This window comes from Nannospalax galili, unplaced genomic scaffold, assembly GCF_000622305.1.
Source record: "Nannospalax galili isolate Female #2095 unplaced genomic scaffold, S.galili_v1.0 scaffold2046, whole genome shotgun sequence".
NCBI classification, from domain to species: Eukaryota; Metazoa; Chordata; class Mammalia; order Rodentia; family Spalacidae; genus Nannospalax; species Nannospalax galili.
Genome location: NW_008354294.1, coordinates 59,250 through 84,101, shown reverse-complemented (window position 1 = coordinate 84,101; position 24,852 = coordinate 59,250). Strand labels below are relative to the sequence as shown.

At 40.1% G+C, this 24,852-nt stretch overlaps 1 protein-coding gene across 8 annotated transcripts in view; it reads right to left on the bottom strand.

Moving 5' to 3' along the window:
• Ambra1 (autophagy and beclin 1 regulator 1) overlaps positions 1-24,852 on the bottom strand; it is a 196,998-nt gene that overhangs the window by 132,991 nt on the left and 39,155 nt on the right. For 3 of the 8 annotated variants that reach the window (XM_008851566.1, XM_008851570.1, XM_017802811.2), the window contains 2 exons: positions 17,949-18,035; positions 12,976-13,155 (listed from right to left, as the gene is read on the bottom strand). The exons of 2 other annotated variants lie outside the window; for them this stretch is intronic. In XM_008851566.1, coding sequence (XP_008849788.1) covers positions 12,976-13,155; positions 17,949-18,035 — 267 coding nt within the window. The remainder of the gene's footprint in view (positions 1-12,975; positions 13,156-17,948; positions 18,036-24,852) is intronic. 3 more of the 8 variants (XM_008851567.3, XM_008851571.3, XM_017802809.2) reach the window with 2 other exon arrangements.

The following is a 24,852-nucleotide window of genomic DNA, read 5'->3' as shown; positions in this document are numbered from 1 at the left end:
ATAATTTCTTAAGAGTCCATATGCATAGCTAAAGGCTACATAACAAGCAACAATGCCAGATAGGAGACACCTTCTTTTGAGTTGTTGGCCAAGGTGGCCAAAGGGACTCCCAGATAGTAACCCAGCCTAGAAAATGAACAGCAGACCCCAATCTTACCTAAAGGAATATTGACAACTGATTGCTGCTAGATGAGGAACAGCTGACCTTCCTAAAACAACGACCTCTAGATAGACTGACTAGATTCACCAGATGGACAAGTAATGGGGAATGTCTGGGGGTGCTGACAACACAGCAGACAGTATCAGGGATATCAGAGTATAAGGGCTCTGGGCGGGGGAGGCTATGGGAGGGTGCCATCAGGGAAGTGGGTGTATAGTAGAATAAGATGGTTTGGGATGTTCTATATGATATACACACAAACACACACACACAAAAAAAATTTTTTTTAAATTATTATATTTGAGGAGGAAGCATGGAAATTTACATCATGTTAATTAGCAGAGGTGATAAACATTACCACTGAAATCTACCCGATGACTTTATAGACATACACAGGCGCCAAGGATCCAAGTGCAACCCAATTACGACTAGTAATAATCAGATACATACAGATTAGAGATGTATGTGCCAACATCTCAGTGTTAGTAGCAAAAACAATGAGTCTTTCTGCAAGGAACAATATATTCTAAAATGAGATGGAGATGACTTTTAAAGGTTAAAAACTCATTCAATTTTATGTCTTACAGGGCTTATACTGAGTTCAATATTGTATAACTATTAATTCAGCTGTGAACGTAGAAACTTACAGCCACTTGTGAAAGAGATATCCTTTTGCTCTGGGGTGTGTTACTGAATATGTTAAAGCTGTAATGAAATGCTTCTTCTAATCATGTAGTTATTAAAAATTTTTTTTAAAAAAAGAGCAAAAGGAACTAAAATAATTTTATGTTATCTGAATGTCATTACAATAAAAAACAATTAGAGAAAAGGAGAGAAGGTTGAAATATGATTATAGTTAATAGCTTTAAGGTATTTAGAGATTATTGGAACATGATATATAGAGGACAAGAACAAGATCAAGTCAGGTGTGGTGGCATACACTAATGATCCCAGTACTCAGCAGGCTAAAGCGGTAGGACTGAAAAGTTTGAGGCTAGCCTGGGCTACATAGTGATATTCTATCACCAAAAATAGAGAGACAAAGACAGACAGCAACCACTGCTGGCTCAGATAGATGACAAACTCTCAGCTAGATGACACCATAAAAAACAACATACAAATGAGTGGAGGTGTCTGTGCCAGTCCTCAGCTTGTCATCTTGGCTAAGGATGAGCAAAATAAGCAGCTGAGTAACATCTCAATAACATGCAGAAAAGCCTTTGAACTGCAAGTGTTAGGGCTCTATCAACAGAGAAACAACAAGATACAAAGCAGAATAATTGGGAAAATATGAAATGTGGGAAACACACAAATGAGATGCTGTCTGAAAGAAACAAAATCCTCTAGGAGAAAAATAGCATTAAGAGACAAACAGCTCCAATATTTACTAACCATGAAAACAAGAATAAGTTAAGGTAACAATGACCAGAGAATGCCTAGCCAAAGGCCAAAATTGATAACAAAAGGGAAAAGGGGGATTTTAACAGCACACAAAGATCACAGACCAAAGACACAGCGCCAAAGACCTCTAAGTAGAGGTGAAAAGATTGATTTTATTATCCAGAAAGAAAGGGGATCCAGAGATGAGTATAGACAGGAAAACAAATTTCAGCTTATGAGAGATTAGGGGGAAAGGGATAGTGACAAGAGTTCCAAGAAGAGACCAAAAGAATTAGAACCACTTAAAATAATTCCATGTTCAGAAAACTAAGAGCCTGCCATTCACTTCACTGCTAATCTAAGGTCGACAGAAAGCCTTCTGCATGAGCCAGAAGGCAGTGAAGTAAGTAAGAGGGAAACTGAATATAAATGGATTAGAAGGTGTCTGCCAGATGAGCAGACTCATAGTTGACTTTAGAAAGGGTGGCAGGTGCTAAATACTGGGCTCTAACATAACATACCAGAAACCTTTTACAAACAAATGAAGATTTTAAAAAATTGTGAGAAAAAGAGTATGCAAAAATATGCTGGTACTGCTCCTCCACTGAGGAAGAACACTTTTTAGGGGAACACGGAAGAAATCCTCATCAATTTTAACAGCCAGAAGCTGCCTTTAAGACAGCAGGACAGAAGCTGGCTGGGTTATTAATGGCTTTCCCAGTTGCTAAACTCTGTATCTCTGATTAACTCTCAGAGGGGTATTTGGGAGAAGTGGGGAAAAAACTAAATTTTTCTTGTAAATAATTTTATAAGAAAAAAACAAGCTTCAAAGACACGTGCTGAATAAAAGAAGACACATTCCAGAATAAGAAAGAAACACAACAGCAATTCTTCTGCTAAAGGTCCACAATTAATTGCCTCTAAGAGAGGATATATATATATTTTTTGGGGGGGTGTCTTTTTGAGATAGGGTCTCCCCGTAGCCCCAGCTGGCCTGGAACTCACTATGTACACCAGACTGGCCTTGAACTCACAGAGATCCACCTGCCTCTGCCTCCTGAGTGCTGGGATTAAAGACATGTGCTACCACGCCCGGCAATAGGTTATAATTTTTTTTTAATTTTTATTTATTATTTTTATTTTATGTGCATGACTGTATTGCCTGCATGTATGTGAGTGCACCCGTGTCATGCAATGCCACAGAGGTTAGAAGAGGGCCTTGGTTTCCCCTGGAAATGGAGTTAAGGACAGTTGGTAGCTGCCATGTGGGTGCTGGGAATCAAACCCAGGTCCTCTGCAAGAGCAGTCAGTGCTCTTAACTGCTGAGCCATCTCTCCAGCCCAAGAGGCTATAATTTAAAGGAATGAAAAACTTTGCACCTACAGACTGTCTTGAATCCTGACCAGTCAGGTTGTCATTGCTCCTTAGTCACAAATGGCTCCTACATGAACCTTTAGGAATAACTAACTCTCTTGCGTCAAAAAGCTCAAAAGGCCATTCTCTGACAGTACACAGTTGACTTTGCTCAAGCTGAAAAAATACTTGTTCAGGGGCTGAAGAGATGATTCAGAGGTTAATAACATTGGTTGTCTTGCAGAAGACCCAGGTTTGGTTCCCAGCATACATATGGTGGATACAACTGTCTGTAACTTCAAGTCCAGGGGATCTGATGCCCTCCTTTGACTTTTGAAGGCACTGGTGCATATGTTGCATTTGCATACAAGCATGCAAAACATTCATACACATAAAATAAAAATAAATTTTAAAAAATACTGTCTAAAAAACACATTTCCCTGCACTTCTGTTTCTACTCATCTCTGGACAACAGAAAGCCTCACTTGTGTTCCTGACTCTGAGTTGGCCCATTGATCTTAGTCAAATCCTTTTCTTACTACTCTTATAAACTGAGACCCAGATTTTATTCCCAAGTACTATACTTATATAAGGGTTTGGATTTTGTCCCAGCTGACATTCTTTATAGGAGACCTAACAATGTAGCTCTCCTGGAACTGTAGAGCCTTAATTATTTTCCAAGGAATAGTAATATGAGATTATTACCATTTGCAAATTCCTTTCCTCCCTTATTCTACCTTTTTTTTTTTCTTTTTGTCTTTTTGAGACAGGGTCTCCCTGTAGCCCCAGCTGTCTAATTTCATCTGCCTGCATTATGCAAATCCATATTCATATTGTACATTTTTTGATAAAAAATAAACATATAAATCTAAGTGGTTATATCTTCCTCCCCATACCTCCTGGCTATTTAATTCTTTCCTTCTGTATTTTCCCATTTCCAGCCCGGGCACAATTTAGATATATTCTACTTTCTTTTCCTTCATTTCTTCTTTTCTACTGTCTCACATAAATATTCGTATGTAGTTTATTTGCTCAGGAAGAGTACTATTTCTAAAGCTGCCAAGCAAAGTCATACATTTCTAAGCAAAAAGTCAAAGGCCTTGGTAAAGAGGTAGTAGTATTCAGGTGAATATGCATTCTATAAATATGTCGAGGCTTGACAAGTATCAGTAGAGTACTACTACTCTTTAGGAGGTCTCCTCACTTTACTGAGAATGTTCATTATTCTATCTTTGCTAAGTATGAAGGAAAGTCTTCTAAAGCAGTGAATACCACCTGATATCCAAGAACCTTAGGGTAAAAGAAGCTTCAGATGCTGTTTAATTCCATTTATAACTGATCAGACATTGAAGCCTAGGGTGGGAAAGGGAATTTTTCTCCCAACTAGTTCTCCTGCATCAGTACACTTGCTATATTAGGTCCCCTTGCCCAAGGCTGGCAGAGTTAGCTACCTAAAGTACATACTTAATAATGGATGCCTTCAATACACACGAAGTCCAAATTTCCCACCCAGGCATTTCCAGCCCCCTACAGTTCATGATCAGATGAGAAAATGGAGGCTCACCTAAGACTAGAACCTAGACAACAGAGCTAGCAGCCATTGACAAGAGAGCCTAATTCCAAAGGATGCTGCTCTAGGAGTCACTTGTTAACTTATGAAAACTTATTTCAAAATTGTCTGATAATAGTAATCAAGAACTTGGGAAGTCTTTGATTTGGAGAAGTAAAAAAATGAGGTGGCTGTGCTCTCAGGAACATCTATAATAGGCCTTACTATTGGAAAACACTGAGGAGACTTGCTGTAGTCACATATACTTGTACTACTCCTACTCATGATGCAGGTGATCATCTGGGTCTAGGAGTTCAAGTCCAGACTCAGTAACAAATCAAGAACCAGTTTCAAAAACTAATGAACAACAAAAATTTGACATGTAGCCAGGCATGGTGATACATGTCTTTAATCTCAGCACTCAGGAGACAGAGACAGACAGCTCTCTGTGAGTTCAAGAAAAAAAAAAAGTATCTATGAAGAAAGAATTAAGGACTTTTATACTCACAGTTGAAATTCAATGCTCAAATAGCCTCATTTACACTATGCCCATTATTATTGAACTGGTTGTCCTGCATCAGTATACTTGCCACATTAGGTCCTCTTCCCCAGGGCTGTCAAAGTTAGCTGTCTAAGGCACATACTCAATAATGGCTGCCTTTGATAAACATAAAATCCAAACTTAGAGCTAGATATTGCAAGCCTTCTATATGTAGTTCAGGGTTTTCTGATCTTTCTCATGTCACCAACACTCCATGGCTCTAGGTAGAGATCTATTCAGACTCACTGAGTAAACTATAAATCTGTGTGTTTGCCTGTCATTCCCTTTATCGAGAATCTCTTTCCCTAAACCCATCCTTCTTGGAGATTCATTTTTCAAAGTCCTATGAAGGGGAGATGGCTTGGTAGATAAAGTATTTGCTGTGCAATGTGTAAGCCTGATAACCTGAGTTCAGATCCCTAGAATTCATGTAAAAGCCAGATACAGTAGTGACATATCTGTAATCCCAGCATATCCCTTCAGGAAGATGGGAGGCAGACACAGGAGAATCCTAAGACATCAAGAGCCACCTAGGCTGGCATACACAGGAATGAACAAAATAGACCCTTTCTCAAATAAAGGGAAAGCAAGGTTGTCCTCTCTCTGATCTTCAAACAGGCACTGCAGCATGTGACTCTTCCAACAACTAATATACACAGACACAGAGACACAGACACAGAGACAGACAGACAGACACACACACACACACACACACACACACACACAAGATAAAAAAGAAAAAAATACCAAAAACAAGCAGGGCAGGGAGGCACATGCCTTTAATACCAGTACTCCAGAGGCAGAGGCAGGAAGATCTCTGTGAGACCAGCCTGGTCTACATAGTGAGTTTCAGGCCAGCTGGGGCTACAGGGAGACCCTATTTCCAAAAAGGAAATAATAACAACAAATAAAAATTAAAAACAAAAACAAAACAGTCCTATGCAATCTTCAACATCCAGCTCAAATCCATGGAATCTCACATTTCTCTAAATTCTTCCTTCCTTCCTGCAAAGCTCTCCTAACCCTCTAATGGTAACTTATTACAATCCATCTCTTCAGATTCTTATTTAAAATTTGACCATATTATTATATAACTTCAATGTTTTTTACTTGATAAAATTCACCATCTTTGCAAGGTACACAAGACTCTGAAGTCTGTACTTCTCTAACTCAAAATTCACAGATGTAAACTTTACAGACTAATAGTACCTATCAAGAAAAGACAACTGCCAAAACATTCTTTGCTATTACACGTCTCCATGACTGTGCATCTACTTGTTACTCTTTTTCCTAAGAGTAACTACAGAAAGAACTGATTTTTAAGACTTATACTTGGCTAGGAATGTAGTGTAGCAGCAGAGCACTTGCCTAGCAGCTTGCAAAGAGAACAGTAACTTTACAGTACTAGTTTCTCTTACATTTCTAGAGTCTAAAGTTTGTAAGTGAAAGGAAGAAACAAAGACAACTCCACTTTAAAATGAAGTAGGTATCTCTCTGAAGATTTCAGATGGCAAAAGCTGTTCGTCCCTTTCTTAAGAAGGAAAGAAAGCCAGGCATGGCGGCGCACACCTGTAATCCCAGTGCTCAGGAGGCAGGAGCAGGTGGATCTCTGTGAGTTCAAGGCCACCCTGGCCTACAAAGTGAATTCTAGGCCAGTGGAGTTACAGGGAGACCCTGTCTCAAAAAAAAAAAGAAAGAAAAGAAAGGCTTCTCTGCTGGAATTTCTAGCCAAAAGTACTTGAAGTAAATGTAGGAGTCTCACAAAGCACTCAGGATTATCATCTGAAATGAGAAGTCTTATTTAGCTTGTTTTTAACATACTTTGCCATAGGTGAAACTGAATTTCAGTTATATCAAAGGGGCAGAGGAAGAATATTAAATTGTGAACTAAAGGCCAGTAACTTCTCCTCTGCCATGCCCAATCAAATGTCAGAGTTGAACCTTTAGAACTCTCCTCAGCTGTATCAGAAACAAGAAAATCTGTTAAGGACATCCATGCCAGATGACGTCTAGCAAAGGGACCAAAAAAGAGAAGCCCAGTCAGGTGAGGCGGTGCACACACTTGTCCTAGCTATTTCAGAGGCTGGGATGAGAACTTTTTTTTCTTTTTTTGGTCTTTTTGAGACAAGGTCTCCCTGTAGCCCCAGCTGGCCTGGAACTCACTATGTAGACCAGGCTGGCCTTGAACTCACAAAGATCCACCTGCTCTGCCTCCCAAGTGCTGGGATTATAGGCTTGTGTCACCACGCCCAGCTGAGAACATTTTTTAAACCCATGGTTTGAGACCACCCTGTGAAACATATCAAAACCCTGTCTCAAAAGCACAATAGTAGTTGGGCATGGTGGCACACACTTGTAATCAAGAACTTTCAGGAGGCTCATCAGGAAAATCAAGAGTTTAGAGGCCAGCCTGGGCTACACAGTGAGATTCTGTCTCAAAACAACAACAAAGGAAACATCTCCTCTGTACATGTATATATGGTACTACTACAATGTACTATATCACATCAAATGGATAGACCAATGCTTATTTCTGGTGCTTAGAAAAGATCATACTCACACCTACAAATATATGTGTATTTGATGACAATATGGACTTCCTAGTAAAAGGGACCCAAACATGATCAGATAAATTAGAATACTGAAGAAAATAATAAATGTTAACTAGGGCTGGGCTGTAGTTCAGTGATAGAGGGCCTGCCTAGCATGTATGAGGCATTAGATTCAAGTCTCATTATTGGAGAGAGGGAAGGAAGGAGGGAAGGAGAGAAGAAGGGAAGGAGGGAGGGAATGTAACTAAGCTAAAAAGACTCTATCTTAAAAGTGAAGGGCTGCTGGGCATGGTGGCGCATGCCTTTAATTCCAGCAGGCGGGAGGCAGAGGCAGGTGGATCTCTGAGTTCAAGGCCAGCCTGGTTTACATAGTGAGTTCCAGGACAGCTGGGGCTATAGGGAGACCCTGTCTCAAAAAGACCCAAAAAAAAAAAAAAAAAAAAAAAGTGAAGGGCTAAGATTTTCAGAGACATTTTCTCAGGCAGAAATCCCAAGTACAGCCCAGTGTCAAAACTACAAATAAAGGGTATATTCTCTTCTGTGCTAGCAACAATTTTTAAGAAACTGAATATAATTATCCAGCGGCTACTATGTGTGCTGATCTAATCTGAAGCATCTTCAGTTCTGGTTGTCATTAGCAAGGATTTACTCAGAATATCTATCCTTTGCCTCAGAAGTAAAAGCAGCTACAGAAAGAGGTAGGATGGGCAGGGATGTAAGCTGGGAAAGATTCTAGGATCATAACTAAAATAACAGATAGAATGAAGAAAAGTATTGATTAGCTAGAATCAAGGGTCAGTGAGATAGCTCAGTGCACAAAAGTGCTTGCCACACAAGCCTGACAATCTGAGTTAGATCCCTAGCTCCCATGGTAGAAGGAAGAAACTGACTCCTGAAAGTTGTCCTGTTCTCCACACATGCACTGTGGCGTGCTCACTAATATACACATGACCTAATAATAATAAAAAAATAATTAATTTAAAAAGACTAGCCAGGATTTTCATAAAGACATATACACCACCTTCTTTGCATGCCTTTGTAACTACTGGAACAAAGCACTTAACTTGAGGGGGTTTTTTGGTCTTTTTAAGACAGGGTCTCCCTGTAGCCCCAGCTCTCCTGGAACTCACTATGTAGACCAGGCTGGCCTTGAACTCACAGAGATCCACCTGCCTCTGCCTCCCAAGTGCTGGAACTACAGGCATGCACCACCACGCCCGGCATCTTGAGTTTTTTTTAAGAGTTGCCCATCCTCAATCCACAGGGACAGTAAAAATTAAAATGGGAGTTTTCACTATGCTTATATATGACATCTACATTCAAGCAAGTGGTCTGAGCTCTCAAACAGGCAGACAGCAATGTCAATGGGCTTATGGGCTTATGAACATCTTTATGCAAAGACAGCTGCTGAGGGCTTCAGGGGAGACCTGCTGACAGCAGGTTTCTAGATATCCTGTTTATACATTTTGATAAACACTGGGATCCTGCCATCTCAATTCTTACCACAGACAGAGGTAAATGGCAGAAGATGTTTGCCTAGGAAGATGGTCATCAATCCAGACTACAAAATAGAAAATTTAACCTGACCAACTTCCAAGGCCATCCTCCCAAGAGATAAGTCTGAAAGGCCTTAGATTACAACAAGAGTGTAAAAGTGCTTAAATATGATTGTACACCACGGTTAAAGGATTTTAGATCTGCAGTGCAATAAACATGCTTGTTCTTGTTCTCTATCTGAGACATATCTGATTTGGTTAAGTATTAATATCCTTACTCAGAAAACACCAGGTGGGATTGATCTATTTAACCTTCTCATTTGGTCATCATAAGGATTAAATAAAATTTTTAAGTCTAGTACATATATAAAATATGTAAATGTATCTACACTTATATATAAAGTATGGATACTTCAGCAATATGATACATATATATATAAATAAAATGGATACTTTGGCATGCATACCATAAATATTTTACAAGTTATTAATAAGCATACATATAAAACTACTAAAATAGCCAATGCTTTTATTCAATTGATGATGAAAGAGAACCAAAGTAGAAAAGACTTGGTTTTCTGGGGATTTTTTTGCATCTAGGTGGGAATTACACAAGAATGGTAAAATAATCTATGACTTGGGGCTGGCTCAGCAGTTAAGAATACTGGTTGGTCTTGCTGAAGACCCAGGTTTGAATCCTAGCACCCACATAACAGCTAATAACTGTCCATAACTCCAGTCCCAGGGTATCTGACAGCCTCTTCTGACCTCCGTGGCATTGCACGACATGGATGCAATACATGCATACACATAAAATAAAAATAATAAAATCTTTTTAAAAAGTTCCAAAAAGTTTTATGACTTAGCACAAGGGAGAATGGAAAGGCCAATGTGAGGCCTCACAGGCAAGAGCATGAAGAAGGGAAGAAAATGCAACACAGTAGTGTTTCTTTTTTTAATTACTTATTTATTTATTCTTATTTTTATTTTTTTGGTCTTTTTGAGACAGGGTCTCCCTGTAGCCCCAGCTGTCCTGGAACTATGTAGACCAGGCTGGCCTTGAACTCACAGAGATCTGCCTGCCTCTGCCTCCAAAGTGCTGGGATTAAAGGCATGCGCCACCACGCCTGGCAATTATTTTTATGTGTATGAGTGTTTTGTCTGCTTGTACATAAGTGCCCCATGTCATGCAATACCCATGGAGGCTAGAAGAGGGCATCAGATCCCCTGGAACTGGAGTTAAAGAAGGTTGTTAGCCACCATGTAGGTGCTGGGACCTGAACCCAGGTCCTCTGTAAGAGCAGTCATAACTCTTAATTGTTGAACCATCTCTCCAGCCCAGAACAATCTCTCTTAATGGTGTCCTGTTAGGCGGATTCTATATTCTATATACCTTACCTGCTTCTCTATACCTATAATTATAAATTATAACTACATAAGTTTCTAGCATCTTTTCTAGTTACCAAAGCTAAGAAATGTGATTAGGGCAGAAAATTTTAAATAGGCTGGTACATTCCCTAATTCCTCACTCTTTTACTCTTCAAAGCTCTGAGATTAAAAGAAGCAACTATAACTAGTACTCAGTTTACAGGATGGGAAGAAGACAGAAAAGGAAATGAAAAAAAGAATGAACAGAGAACAAATCAGTATCAACCAGCTACCAACTTCTTTCACTACTAATGTTGAGGTAAGTGATCCACAGGAGCTATTTAAAACAATATTATGGTCTGTATCAGAACCTCCTCTCTCCAAAAGGCAAATACCTGGGGAGGGACTTTTGGAGGGGCATTAGAGAAAACAGACCATTGTTAATACAAGACACCAAGGAAAAAACACTGGTAAGCCAGTGCATGAAAGGTAAAAAAGACAATGTAAAATGAGGTCGCGCTGAAACCCGGCGGGGGGCGGGGGGTGATGAGAGCACAGGTGGGCTGGGGGAGCACTGAGAGAAGGCAGTCTGACAGAGGAAAATCGAGGGGGAAGGAAGGAGAGAGCGAGGAGGTGGCAGCAAGAGAAAGGGAAGGTAAAATGAGAACAGAACATTTTAAACTAACCCAGAACTCCATTGTGAAGGACAAGTCACGAGGCAGGGTACAGCTGAAAGGCATGAGCCTCACATTATACCACTGCTAAGAGGTAATTTAGCCTTCTAAGTGCACATGGAAAGATGGCTAGGCGATCCAGAATACTGACTCCCAGAGCGCCACAGGATAACTAAGCTAAAGTCACGCAGGCTTTTCAGCAGTACTACAATTCCAGCAAGTCTTAGTGTATTTAGTTCTCCCTCTCTTTCTCTCCCTCTCTCTCTATCCCCCCGACACTTCTCTGTGTATGTGTCTGTCTGTCTGTGTTGCTGAAAATCCAGCACAGGACCTCACATATGCTAAGTAGGTGCTCTACCACTGAGTTACATTCCAAGTCCATTAATATGTATGTTTAAACTGCTTCCCTGAATGGACCCTGGTGCTAGAAAAATTATAACATCTCCAAGACAACAAATGTCATTAAGGGAATGGAGACTGTTCCTTTTGCTGTTGGTGTATGCAGCCACCTTGCTCAGGTGGACAGATGGAGAAAAACGCAGGCTGAGGGTTAAAGAGGGGCTTGGCTCTTCTCCAGTGGTTAGGACACAGGACCACCACATCCCTGCTCCATCTGCCACACATCCGCTTCATGCCATCCCTGCATTTGTTGCACATTTAAAATCTTTCCCAAACAAATCTATGTTCTTCCTTTTGCTCCCCAGGATGCAAATGTTCCCTAATATGTTTAACAAAAGCATCAGGCAAACTGATACAAAGGTTTTACACTTTATCTTAGTCCTTTCTGGCAAGAAAAAAAACCTATCATATGGTTCTGTTACAAGATGGCTTGTAGGGAACTATCCATGCAGCTGAGCCAGAGGAAGATAGTTGAGGGACAGGCAAAAACTCTTAAGATCCCAGACCTGATAAGGCTATGTCCAGAGAAAGAGTAGAGGAGACTGTCATAGTCCAATAATGCCAGCAAAAAAAGACAGGGAACATGCTTAAGCATCCTTCTCTAAGTTCTTGTTTTGCATGTTAAAGAACATGGAAAATAAAATAATCAAAACAAGAGCCAAATATCTAATTTGATACAAGCTAGGAAAACTCAGTTTCAGGCTGGGAACACAACAAAAGGCTAGAAATGTCAGGAGCAGCATGTAGAAGGCAAGACTCAGCAGTAAGGTTAGGAAGCCTGAATTCTGGAGCCTGGGGCTGATCCTTCTCCTTTGCCTCATCCCTACCTCCATTCAACAATAGCAGCAGCAACAGAAAAGGAAAAAAAAAAAAAAAAGAAAAAGGGAAAGAAGAGGAAGAAGAGGTGGTGAGGCAGTAGCAGCAGCAATAAGGAGTCACTCCGCAACCAACCACATTAGTCTGAAAGGTAATAGGAAAGGATCAGCGGTGGGGCCAGGAGCAGAAGACTGTGAAAGTTGAGGCAAGAGACATAGACCTCAAGGAATCAGTCTTTTCAGGATATTGAGATAGAAGATCTACTTTAGGGAAATCTATGTATTTAAAACTAAAATCCATCTTCACCTCTACTCTGGATAAAAGAATAAACACCAAGCCTCCTGCTTCCTTGGTGCCGTGGAGATGGCCCAGGAGAAAGATTTCCTCTGTACATGCAAGAGAGATAGAAATGTGGCCTGAAGAACAGCAGTCATCCTCTCCTACTCTGCCTGGGGCCCAATGGGCTGTCTCTTCCCACAGGCCCTGGTGAATAAGCAATGTGACTGTCAAAGGTGGGAGTGCTATGGGCATTTGAGCTTTTCATCCCTCATCCCATCTTATTAGTCATAAATAATAACTTAGAGGCTGAGAGCAAGAATGTTCAACATGCTACAAAGGCAGTGGGCAACTTGGAAGCACTCACAGATGAGGAAGAAGAGGAAGGAAGCAAATTGAGTATGTACTTACTCAAAGTCCTCAAATTCCAAGTCGGTTCCCTCTACTGATGGACCCTGGTTGTCTGAGGAAGAGGAGGAGGTGGAAGAACGGAGACGGTTCTGTTGGTAGCGCATGGAGCGCTGGCGAATACTGTCTCTCCGTGAGAGATACTGGATCATCCTCTGGGCGTAGTATGCAGCAGGAGATAATCTGAGAGAGACAGAGATGGACAAACACAAACTAGCACTAATGTGGGGAATACTGTGAAAGACAGCAACTCCAGCTCTCCCATGGCATCTCCCTGCTGAAGCAAACTCCGGATACATGAAAACTACAGGGTATTTAACGCACCAGGAGGTTTGTACAGAATATGTTTACCAGACTGTCACCAATGCTTCTGTTTTGAGCTAAAGCAAATAGGCAGTTTAATCAGTCATCTTCAGATCAAGAGCTACCTACCCCTTCCCAAGAGGATTAGCACTGGGCCTTTCTTCTTTCTTAGGTTCTTAAGGAACCGGGCCTTAAATAGCTCTTCTTTTCTCACCATCCATATGCAAAATGTAAGAAGTGAAAGGAAGCTCAGTAATCCTCTATGGTCACTTTATAGATGGGAAAATGGGCTAAGCAGGAGATGTAACCCTCAGATGATCAACAAAAGCACCACAGGTATCCTCTTCACCAGGACTTCTTTCCTCCACAAATGTGCACAGTTCCATCTTTTACCTAGCTTTTCATAATTATCTCTTTGAAACCGGCATCTTCCTCCCTCACAGATTAATCATAGATATTTGTCCATGAAAAAACATTCAGGATAGGGATTGAGAGTAATTACGTACTTGGGAGAACAGAAAATGTAAAAGAAAAAAAAGACTTTTCCTACTCAGAATTATAGCAATAGAGGCAACATCTCCCTCGCTAGAATTATTCCAATAAATCACCAGTCTAGACTCACAATCTTTAAATCAAGGCCTCAATATCTTTTTTATTGTTGTTTTTTGTTCTGTTTTGTTGAGACTGGGTCTCCCTGTAGCCCCAGCTGACCTGAAACTCACTACGCAGACCAATCCGGTCTCGATCTCACAGAGATCCACCTGCTTCTGCCTCCTGAGTGCTGGGATTAAATGTGTGTACCACCACGCCTAGTCTAAGGCCTCAATGTCTTGAAGCTCTGACTTCTGGTGCATCATACAATTCCACAATTTCTTTCCCTTTTTCTTAACTTTTTCCTCCGTTTTTACAATGCTGTTGTATAATTTGAGACTATAAACTGATAACGAGAAATCAACAATAACAGAAAAAGTGTTTCATATGACAGTATTGATTACTAAGCCAACTGCAATACTTTTAACTTGAGCACACACATTGATGCAGCTCCACTAGGAATTTTATCCTTCAGAAATACATAAGAATATAACTGTATATATGAGAAAGTTCATTTGCAACACTCTCATCATTAGTGAAGACTTGGAAAACAACCCAAACCAAATACCAGCAACAGCCTAAATAAGTAATATCCACACAGACAAACACTGAGATCATTAAATAAATGCAAAAATTATCCCTATCTACTCATAAGAAAGAGCTTCTGAAATTAAATTTTAACGTAGAGGAAAGATGTATATACTAGTAAGTATGCAAACATAAATATTTCTATATTTAAGGAAAAAACAAAAGGAGTCACAACCTGGGGTCTTTTATATTTTATATACTTCTATAATAAAGAGAGAAAAAAAGTATGCATCTTCTGCTTTCTTTTTATTGAGAATATGAAAAAAACTGATTAAAAATAGCTGTAACCAAATGGTACAAAAAATATTATTGCTGGGCACAGCTGTGTGTTCCTATAATCCCAGCTTCTCAGGAGGCTGAAGTAGAAGGACTATGGGGGAGAGGCGTGCAAGTTTGAAGCCAGACTGGGCAACCTAGTGAGGACCCATCATGGGGGGAGAAGAGTATTTGCAAACATCCTGTTGCCTGACTTTCCAGCACACTCAATTCTCAGTAATTATAGGGTCCCAAACCAAAGTAAGTCCTGCACTGCAATAGGATCTGATGCTGTCTCTGAAATACCTGCATCAAAGGTAGTGGCCTTCTGGCCAGCCATCAAATGGAATTCTCAAATTGCTGGCTGACAATCTTTGGAACCCAAAAGTCTGTGAGTTAGAATACTGTGCTGTGCTGAGCATACTGAATCCAAATTACTTTTGTATAGCTGGTGGGCATGGGACACACAGATGCTTAGAACAAGATAATCAGAAAACAAGAACTATTTCCAAAAAGTCTGAACTCACAGAATTTTCATTATCCATCTGGGTGCCTGTTGCTAAGCATTTTACAATCAGTCACTGAATACCAATATTTGAATAGACAGAAGTCAGGGCTTTTACTTTGTTCTTACAACTACCTAATACACAGAAATCTTCCAGCAGATATCAAACATGGATTAAATTAAAATTACTCAGACCGGAAAAGAATATAACCAAAGAAATGTTTCAAGAGAACTGATCTGGAAAAGATGCCATAAGTATACCCACTCCTTAGGTTTCAGACTACCATAAGTAATAGAAAAATTACAGTACTGCTGGAAATAAATAAATAAATAAATAAATAAATAAATAAATAGGAAATCCTGACATCCTAGCCTTGCCTTCTTAGGTATCTAGAGAGAAGCTAGGTTTCTGTGTGCTAGGGAAATGTCTAATAAAGCCCTGACCTAGACATACAGTGCAGGATACAATAGGAAAAAGAAATTAAACCACAGGTAATGAGATGGTAACAATTATCCTCCTACTGAAGAGTTAGAAAACCACCAAACAACATTAAAAGTGTTCCAACTGAGAATTTAAAGTGTTTTTTAAATCCTCAAGTTTTATTCAAAGAAGAAACACTTTCTCCTCGAAAAAAACCCATTTTGTAAAGGTAAAATATAAAAATGCCAATGCCACAAAGCATGACACTTTAAGTAATAAAGAAATCATACGGTAGGAATAAATGATTACATGAAATGAGGACACCTGTAACCCCTGCATTCCAAGGTAGAGGCAGGAGGATCCGAAGTGGAAGTGGGCCTTGCAAGTGCAAGACCCACTTCCACTACACAGTGAACTAGAGGTCAGCCCAGGCTGAATATTAGGCCCTGTCTCAAAAAGAATCATCATTGAATTTTGCCAGTCTAAAATTTATGAGGATGAGGCTCCTATTGTTGGTCCTAAAAGAAACTTTTACAGCAAGAAGCTATCTCAGTTTAGTGTTCTAAGATACCTGAAATTTTGAATTTTTCCTTCTCTTATTAAGGGGCTTTATACCTTTCTAACATAATTAGAGCCTAACATGAACTTCCTTTCTTTCCTTTTTTTTTTTTTTTTTTTTTTAAGTCTTAGCTTTGGTTTTTTTTTTTGGTTTTTTTGAAGCAGGGTCTCCCTGTATCCCCAGCTGTCCTGGAACTCACTATGTAGACCAGGCTGGCCTTGAACTCACAGGGATCTGTCTGCCTCTGCCTCCACTGGGATTAAAGGCGTGTGCCACCATGCCTGGCTGCCTACCTATTTTTAAAGTCATTATCCCTATTGTCCTTGATCCTTGAATTTGCTAATTCTGGGATATAGAAAACAAAGTAAGAGGCTCATAGAAAAAACTTTTTTACTAGTATCTTGGGAGAATATGCAGTATCATAACAAAACTGTGGCAACAACAAAATCACTTATTATCTCTGGAATCAACTTACTCTAAAGGTGTTTTCAAGTGGACAACAAAGTCTTAATCTGGACTAAAATTCATTTTGTTTTCTCTAAACTATATTACTAACTTGCCAACCCCACCACTGTAAATTATCCTTTTCCTTTGGCAAAGCCTTGCAATGTGTTCTGATATTACTTAAATAATATTCAGGTTAGCCCTTTTCAGACCTCTTAACAGAATCATCAGCTATGGCAACCACAGGGACTACTATCTACAGAGAAATGCAATTCAGCAATTCAATGTTCCAATCTTGGGCTTTTTATCAGTATTATCACCAGATCACAGAGAAGTAAGGATGGCCCACTTTAGCACATAGGAATATTTTTTTCTTTCCTTTTTAAACTTTCAAAAATTTCAGGGCTAGGAAAATGGTTCAGTGGATAGGGGAGCTTGCTGTAAAATTAAAAGGACCTGAGTTCAACTCCCCAGCACCCATGTAAAAGCTTGGCCTAGTCACACATGCCCATTGAAATATGTGCACTGCAAGGTGGAGACAGGCAGATCCCAGGAGTTCACTGGCCAGCCAATGTAACTGCAATGGCAAGCTTCTAGTTCAGTGAGAGACCCTGTCTCAAAAAAATTAAGGTAGAGAATGATACAGGAAGACATTCAAAGTCCTACTCTGGTCTCCGCATGTGCCCACACCCATGTGTATACATCATACATACATTCATTCTCTCTCTCTCTCTCTCTCTCTCTCTAATTTTAAAAAAGTCTTCAAGAACTTTTCAAATGCCTTCTAAAAAGTATAAAGCAATCACTTCAGTAAAGCGATATTTCATTTCATTCAATTACTCTTTCTTCATCTCCTCCTTTGGATGGTCTCCAAAAACTGGTTTGACTTTTATCCTTTTAATACTCTAAATTAGCTGTTGAACAACAAAACAAAGGTTTAGTTTGTTAATTTGTAAATATTTTCTCTACAAATAAAATGTTTAAAACTTTGGTTCTCCTTTTGGCTGTCCATCCGACTGTCAACAGCCTGTTGCACAACAGGAAAAACACCTTGTCACAGCCTATGGCCTCCACAGGCACCACTGTCAGATGTGTCTTAAAGGACAAGAACTCAGTCATAATCCTGTGTCATCAGAGATGCTGTTCACTTACCTGCAACAATTCCCAATCACCTGAACCACCTGTCTTAAGACTATAACTGAAGAATAAAAGAGCACGAGGACCAGAGAGGCACAGACGGGGCTTCCAACAATCTGGCAACCCCAAGGGCCCCTCCCCCCACCTAGTGCCACTTCTCACTTTGGCCTTACCTCGCTGGGTCTGGGTAAATTGGGTGCTCTCTGGATCCTGCTCCATCATAACGGGATAAGGAAATGAGGGAAGACTCCAGCAGCCTCCTAGCAGAGATTAAAAAAATGGCAATAATCCCTGTCAATTACCAACTCAGAGGTCAATCATAAGGGAAATAGGGGAGAGATAAATAACATCCCCCTTTGCAGCCAGCTAGCACCTGTTATCTGGGATCTTAGCCCTTCCAACAAGCTAACTATGTAGAAATATTAATAAATGAAAAGCTATAGCACTATAGTATGTGACCACTGTATTACATTGAATATTGCTCTTCAGTGAGAAATGAGCAAGTACATCAGAAACCTGATCTTATTTCTATTTACAGAATGTCCAGGAGATAAATAAGAGACTAGGATCAACAGAGGAGGGAAGGGGTTGGCATATACAGAGATCACCACACAGTGCCAACATTTATCTTGGCAATCATTTCCTGTACACCAACATAGTTCACACCCCTTCCTACTCATTATGCCCTGCCTACAGGCTTTTGTGAGAAAGTATACACTTAGACTCTCTTAACATCTGGAAAAACCTTTGCTTGTGTCATCTAGTCCCATCATAAACTCAATTGATGATACCCGACACACACAGTTTATTAAGCATTTTTGGGTGTCAGGCAATATACTAAGCATTTCACATGTTTTTCTTCATTCAAGTCTCACCACACCCTGGAGATAGTAAATATTATTATATACATGAGCACACTTGGGACTAGAGATTTTAGTACATGGGCCAATGGCATACAGCTATTAAGCAGCAATGCCAGGATTCCTGTGATGGCCCGCCTGAACTCCAAAATGCTTCAAATCTCTATGTTGTACTACAAGGCCTTCCAGAGTCTAGGGAGGAAATGTGTGTTAACTGTATGTAGCCATGGTAAGCAATAGATACTGACAAAGAGGAAGATTATGTATCCCATTACTCAGCTTCAGCCAACTATTACCTAGTTATAAGGTGGGCTCAGAGTTATTATTGCCTTCACCTATTATAAAGTCAGAAACCTGAGCTTCTGCATGAAATCTTCTGTTAGGTTTTATTGACTTTTTTTTTCTTTAAATACAACAAAAGCCAGTTAAAGAAAACACACAAGGCCCTGGGACTTCTAGTTTACCATTCTGCTTCCCAATTCATATATGCTTGGAAGCCAAACTCCTGGCATAGAACACGTTGGAAAGGAAGTGGTCTCAAAAGAAATTCATGCTAATCCTCTCCAGCAGCATCTTGCCTGCCTCTCCCAGGAACAAGTCTCCGGCTCTCTGCCAGACTCTTCTTTAAACAGATCTGCAGGATAAGGACAGCAGCTACCAACCTTTCCCAATTGAGGTAATTCAATTCAGTGTTATTAAAACCAGCTGGCTTTAGGTATAGTCACGGGCAGTCACTTTATCCCATCAACTGGCCTACAACAGCATTTCCAGTCACAGCCTGAGAGAAACAGCAAAGGCCTTATCAACCTAGTTTTTCCTGCCTGGTACAACCAACTGCTAAATTATGTTTTCTACCTAGACAAGCCCTACACTTGAAACAACCTCAGCACTCAATGGAAGGAACAGAATACACCCAATGAAGAAAAGAAAGTAATAAAATACAGGCTTTCTCTGGTAATATTGCTATTAGCAACAGCAGATATGTTGTACTTCATAATTTTAAAACACTCTTTTATTTCCACATTCCAATGTATCATAAATTGGGATGTGTGACACAATTTAATTGGCAGGTTTTATTTTTCTTCTACTCCTTTTCTTTCATCAGGACATAAAATAATGACATATCCAAATCTTTAAAATACAAAATTTTTATAACAGGTAAGGGAAGTATGAAGTATTAATACAGACTGGACAAAAAAGGGAAAGTAAAAATTTTGAGGTCATTTACTTTCTCTTTTTGAAAGCTTATTTCTTAATTGATACATAAAACATAAAATTGTACATATTAGTAGAATACCATGTAATGTTTCAATATGTATAAATCAGGTGAAACATGCTTATTGCCTCATATATTTTATCATTTCTTTATGTTGAAACTGCCAAAATCCTTTTATCTAGTTTTTCCATATATAGAGAATAGTACTGTAGTTACCCTCCCATGTGGTGGCACACATTTGTTGTTTTACACAGGGTCTATAACCCAGGCTGGCCTAGAAAGAGAAATCTTCCTGCTTCCACCTCCAGAACGCTGGGATCAAAGACCTGAGCCACAAGGCCCAACCAAAAACTTTCTGCTCTTAATTGTAACTTATTGCCCACTGATCAAACTATGTCATTTACACATTAGTTATTCATTACTAAAAATTCATTCTTTGGGACTTGGGTGAGAGCTAAAGAATGAAAGGCAAGATCTAGGAGCAGCTGCCTGCCTTTAAAACCTAGGAGATTGTTCAATCTAATCCTAAAGTGCTCTAGAGTTGGTCCTGAGTATATATCCCTGATCCCTGATTGTTACCCTAAAATTAGCTGCTTAGTAAGGCAGAAGCCCCTAAGAGGGAAGTTAGGAAGTATTACCCACTGCTATGTCAAGGCAGTGACAGAACTGAGAGGGAGATGAGAGGCTTATCAGGGTGACTGAGATTCCTGAACTAGAAACAGTTTGGATTAGACAACTTCAATTTGATACTTTGACTCTGTTTGATAATCCTACATATTCCAGTTCCCATCCTAACTTTCTACTTTAATTAGGACAACTTCTTTAAGTCAGAGTAGCATCAAAATGTTAAGCTTTGTTTCTGAGGAGTCCTGGGTGAGGTTCTTTTGAAACATGTAACCCTTGTGTTTATTTACTACAGAATCCTTGGGTACCAACTGCTCCCTAGGCAAGGCAGTGGGACTGGCCAATCATATATATAATTTTAACTGCTAATGCATAAAATCAAGAGAGCCAATCCAGATAAGTAATGTTCTCCACATACACAAATCACTGATGAAACAAATTCTCCACAAGTACTACCTGGAATAAAAATAGGCCTCTCTGTCATTGATCTTAGAGAAAACCCCAAGGCTGTCACATCTCTAGACAAATGTAATTTCTTACTACGTGCAAAATATGAATCCTTAAATTTACAGACAAGTATCCCAGTCACCACTCAGCAAAGAAGCTTTTCTTTTTTTTTAATATTCTATTTATTACTTTTATTTTATGCATATGCATGTATTACCTGCATTTAGGTAAGTGCACCCATGTCATGCAATGCCCATAGAAGACAGAAGAAGCTGTCAGATCAGATCTCCTGGAAATGGAGTTATGGACAGTTGTTAGCTGCCATGTGGGTGCTGGGATACGAACCTGGGTCTTCTGCAAGAACAGTCAGTCTTCTTAACCGCTGAGCCATCTCTCCAGCTCCAAGAAGCTTCTTTTTCAGCAGACAGATTATTACAGAGTTCCACAACTGGTCATACACAGAGATTGTCTGTGAACTGCCCAAGTCTAAGTGGCACATCTACAAGGCAACCTCTACACCAAAGGCTTACAGAACATAGAGCAAGGGATAAAGAAAACACTAATGCATCTTTCAATTCTCATCAATGAAGCTCCCTCATGCAACAGAGAGTCAGGAACACAAAAGGTCACAAATGGCCAAAACGTAGAGAATAAGCATCTACAAAGTGTGGGTCCTTGGACAGGACTCCTATATTAAAATCCATCTACCCAAGGCTCAGGGACCATTGTGGAAGAGGGAGCAGAAAGACTGTAAGAGCCAAGGAGGAGGTGCAGGACCATATGGAAATAGTCCTACAGGCTCTTGGGACACTTCTCATATGAACCTACAGCAATGGTGTCAGCATGCATTAGACCCATACAAACTCAAGCAGACAAAAACCCAGTACAGAACTATGGAAATGGATAGCAAGCCCCAATCTTACTCAAAGAATTATTGGCAGCTGATTACTGCTAGGTGAGGAAGAGCTGATCTCCTTAAAGGAAGGAACTCTAGATAATGAAAGAATGTATGAAATCCAGTGGGAGAGCCATGGGCAGGTGGCCAGTGGGGAAGAGGGTATAAAGTTAATTTATTAAGATGTTCTGTATGAAATACACAAAAATTCAATAAAAAATTTTAAAAAATAGGCCTCTCCAGGGCTGGAGAGATGGTTCAGTTGTTAAGAGCACTGACTGCTTTTGCAGAGGACCCACGTTCAATCCCCAGCATCCACATAGTGGCTAACAACTGTCTATAACTCCAGTTCCAGGGGATCCAACACCCTCTTCTGACCTCCACAGACATATCACCACACGGGTGCACTTACATACATGCAGGCAATATACTCATATACATAAAATAAATAAAAATAATAATTTTTTTAAAATAGGCCTCTCCAACTGCTGTGGAATAAGGAAGTGGAGCTACTAGATGAATGGACACCACTTTGAGGATCCAGCATCTAGGACCCTCAAAGACAATGCTTCCTCTCCTACCATCAACTGCTTACAGGGAGAAAGACTGGAAATGGAGTGAGAAAATGGACCGGGGTAGCAGCTGTGGACCTTCTGCTCTGGCATTCACAAATTTGACTTGACTTAATGATCTATCATGCAATTTGATAATATGAAATCAGGAAGAGCGGAAGACCTAGCCAAGTTTGTTCAGGCTTGAAGCTGCCATTTCATTCTGACCTAAAATCTCAAGTTACAAATATTTTAGAGCCACCAAAGCTTTGACAGAAAACAAACAACAACAACAACAAACCTACCTCTTTTCTTTCTGCTGCCAGCTTGCCTGCTTCATTCTCTATAGCAGCAATGTCTGAGAGATGTGAAACAAGGGCTGTGCTACTATGACTTGCTGGAGATCAAGAAGAAAATACTGTGACTTATGCTTTATGTGGAGCCATGTGTATAATACACTCGAGGACTACTCAAAAGCCTGTCATCGATAACAGTATTTTTTCAGTCTCAAGGCAATTGCTCTATCAAAGTACATACTAATTTAAGATTATCCAATACTTACAAAAACTTAATCACAAATATAAAAATGTAAATAAAACAATAGACACATAAAAGCATAACCACACTCACACATAGAGCAAAAGAGAATGATGAAGTAGATGGGGCAGAATGCTAGGGAAGGTAGATGATAGGCTTATGAGAATCCTTTATACTATTTTTGCAACTTTTCTGCAAATTGAAATTATTTTAAAATAAAAAAATTTAAGCCAAGCACGTTGGCTCCACCTATAATCCTGGAAGGCCGAGGCAAAGGGACTGCCATCACCTCAAGGGCAGCCTGGGCTTCAGAATCAGACTCTGTCTCAAAAAACAAAAACCCATGAGAGCTGGGCATCTTGGTACATACCTAGAATCCCAGCATTCAGAAGTTGGAGACAGAGGATCAGGGATTCAGGACCCACCACAGCTACATAATGAGTCCAAAACTATCCTGGGCTACATGAGACCCAAGCTCAAAAGCAAAATTTAAATATCTAAAATGTAGGTGTCTTGAAATGTGGCTCAGTGGAGGAGTACTTGCCAATTATGTACAAGGCCCTCCATTTGATTCCTGACACTGAAGGGGAAAAAAAATATCCAGGACCAGCAAGATGGCTTGGTAGGTAAAAAGCACTTGCCATCAGCCTAGAGACGTGAGTTCAATTCCAGGACCCATATGGTAGAGTAAGAGAACTGACTTCTACAAATTGTCCTTTGACCTCCACACATGTGCATACATGCACACACAAAATAAATTTTTAGAAATTCATTATATAAAAATCTAAAAGTAAAAGACTGAAATTAAAGAGGCAGTCATTTTCAAAAGAAATACATTTAAAAAGGATTTTTTAAAGATTTATTTTTAGCTGGTCATGGTGGCACCACCTTTAATCCCAGCACTTGGGAGGCAGAGGCAGGCAGATCTCTGTAAGTTCAAGGCCAGCCTGTCTACATAATGAGTTCCAGGACAGCTGGGGCTACAAGGAGACCCTGTCTCAAAAAGACCAGAAAAAAAAAAAAAAGATTTATTTTTATGTGTATAAGTGTTTTACCTACATGTATGTAACTGCATCCTTGTTATGCAAAGCCCAAAGGCCAGAATAGGGTGTCAGATCCTCTGAAAATGGAGTTATGAATGGTTGTTAGCCATCATATGGGTTCTGGGAACTGAACTCAGGTCCTCAGCAATAGCAGCCAGTGCTCTTAACCACTAAGCCATCTCTCCAGTCTCTATTTTTTTATTTTATACTTATGTAAATTAGTCTGTGTGGAGGTAGGTGCACGTGAGTACAGTTTACAGAAACCAAAAGGGTGTCTGATCCCATACAGCTGGGATTATAGACAGTTATGAGCAGCCCAACATGGGTGCTTAGGACCCTTTTGAGACAGGGTCTCCCAGTAGCCCCAGCTGGCCTGGAACTTGCTATGTAGATAAAGCTGGTCTTGACCTCACAGAGATCCACTTGCCTCTGCCTTCCAAGTTCTGGGATTAAAGGTATGTGCCACCTCACCTAGCTATATTTTTTATTTGAGGGTACGTCTGTGTACCTGAGTTTATGTGTATCACTGAGGCCAGAGGGTCTCTGATCTGTATCTGGAGTTACAGATAGTTATGAACTGCCTGATGTGGGTCCTCTACAAGAGCAGTAAACACTCAACTTATGAACTATCTCTCCAGCCTAAAAACAATTTCCTAAAACAGCTGTAGGGCCCTGAGACCCTCTTCATTCACCCGCTACCCCCCAATCCCTCCAGACCCCCACTAATTGCTCTTTTAGCTTCTGTAAAATGCTTGGCTGCTGCTTTAGACATGCCTAGACATGCCCTGGCATGCCCTGACCCCTGCCTGCTATTCCCCCTGCCTTCCAGGAAACTATAGATTAAGCAAGCCCGGGCATGAAAACCGCCCTATAAGGTAAAAAACGGAGACTCCTGGCCCCACAG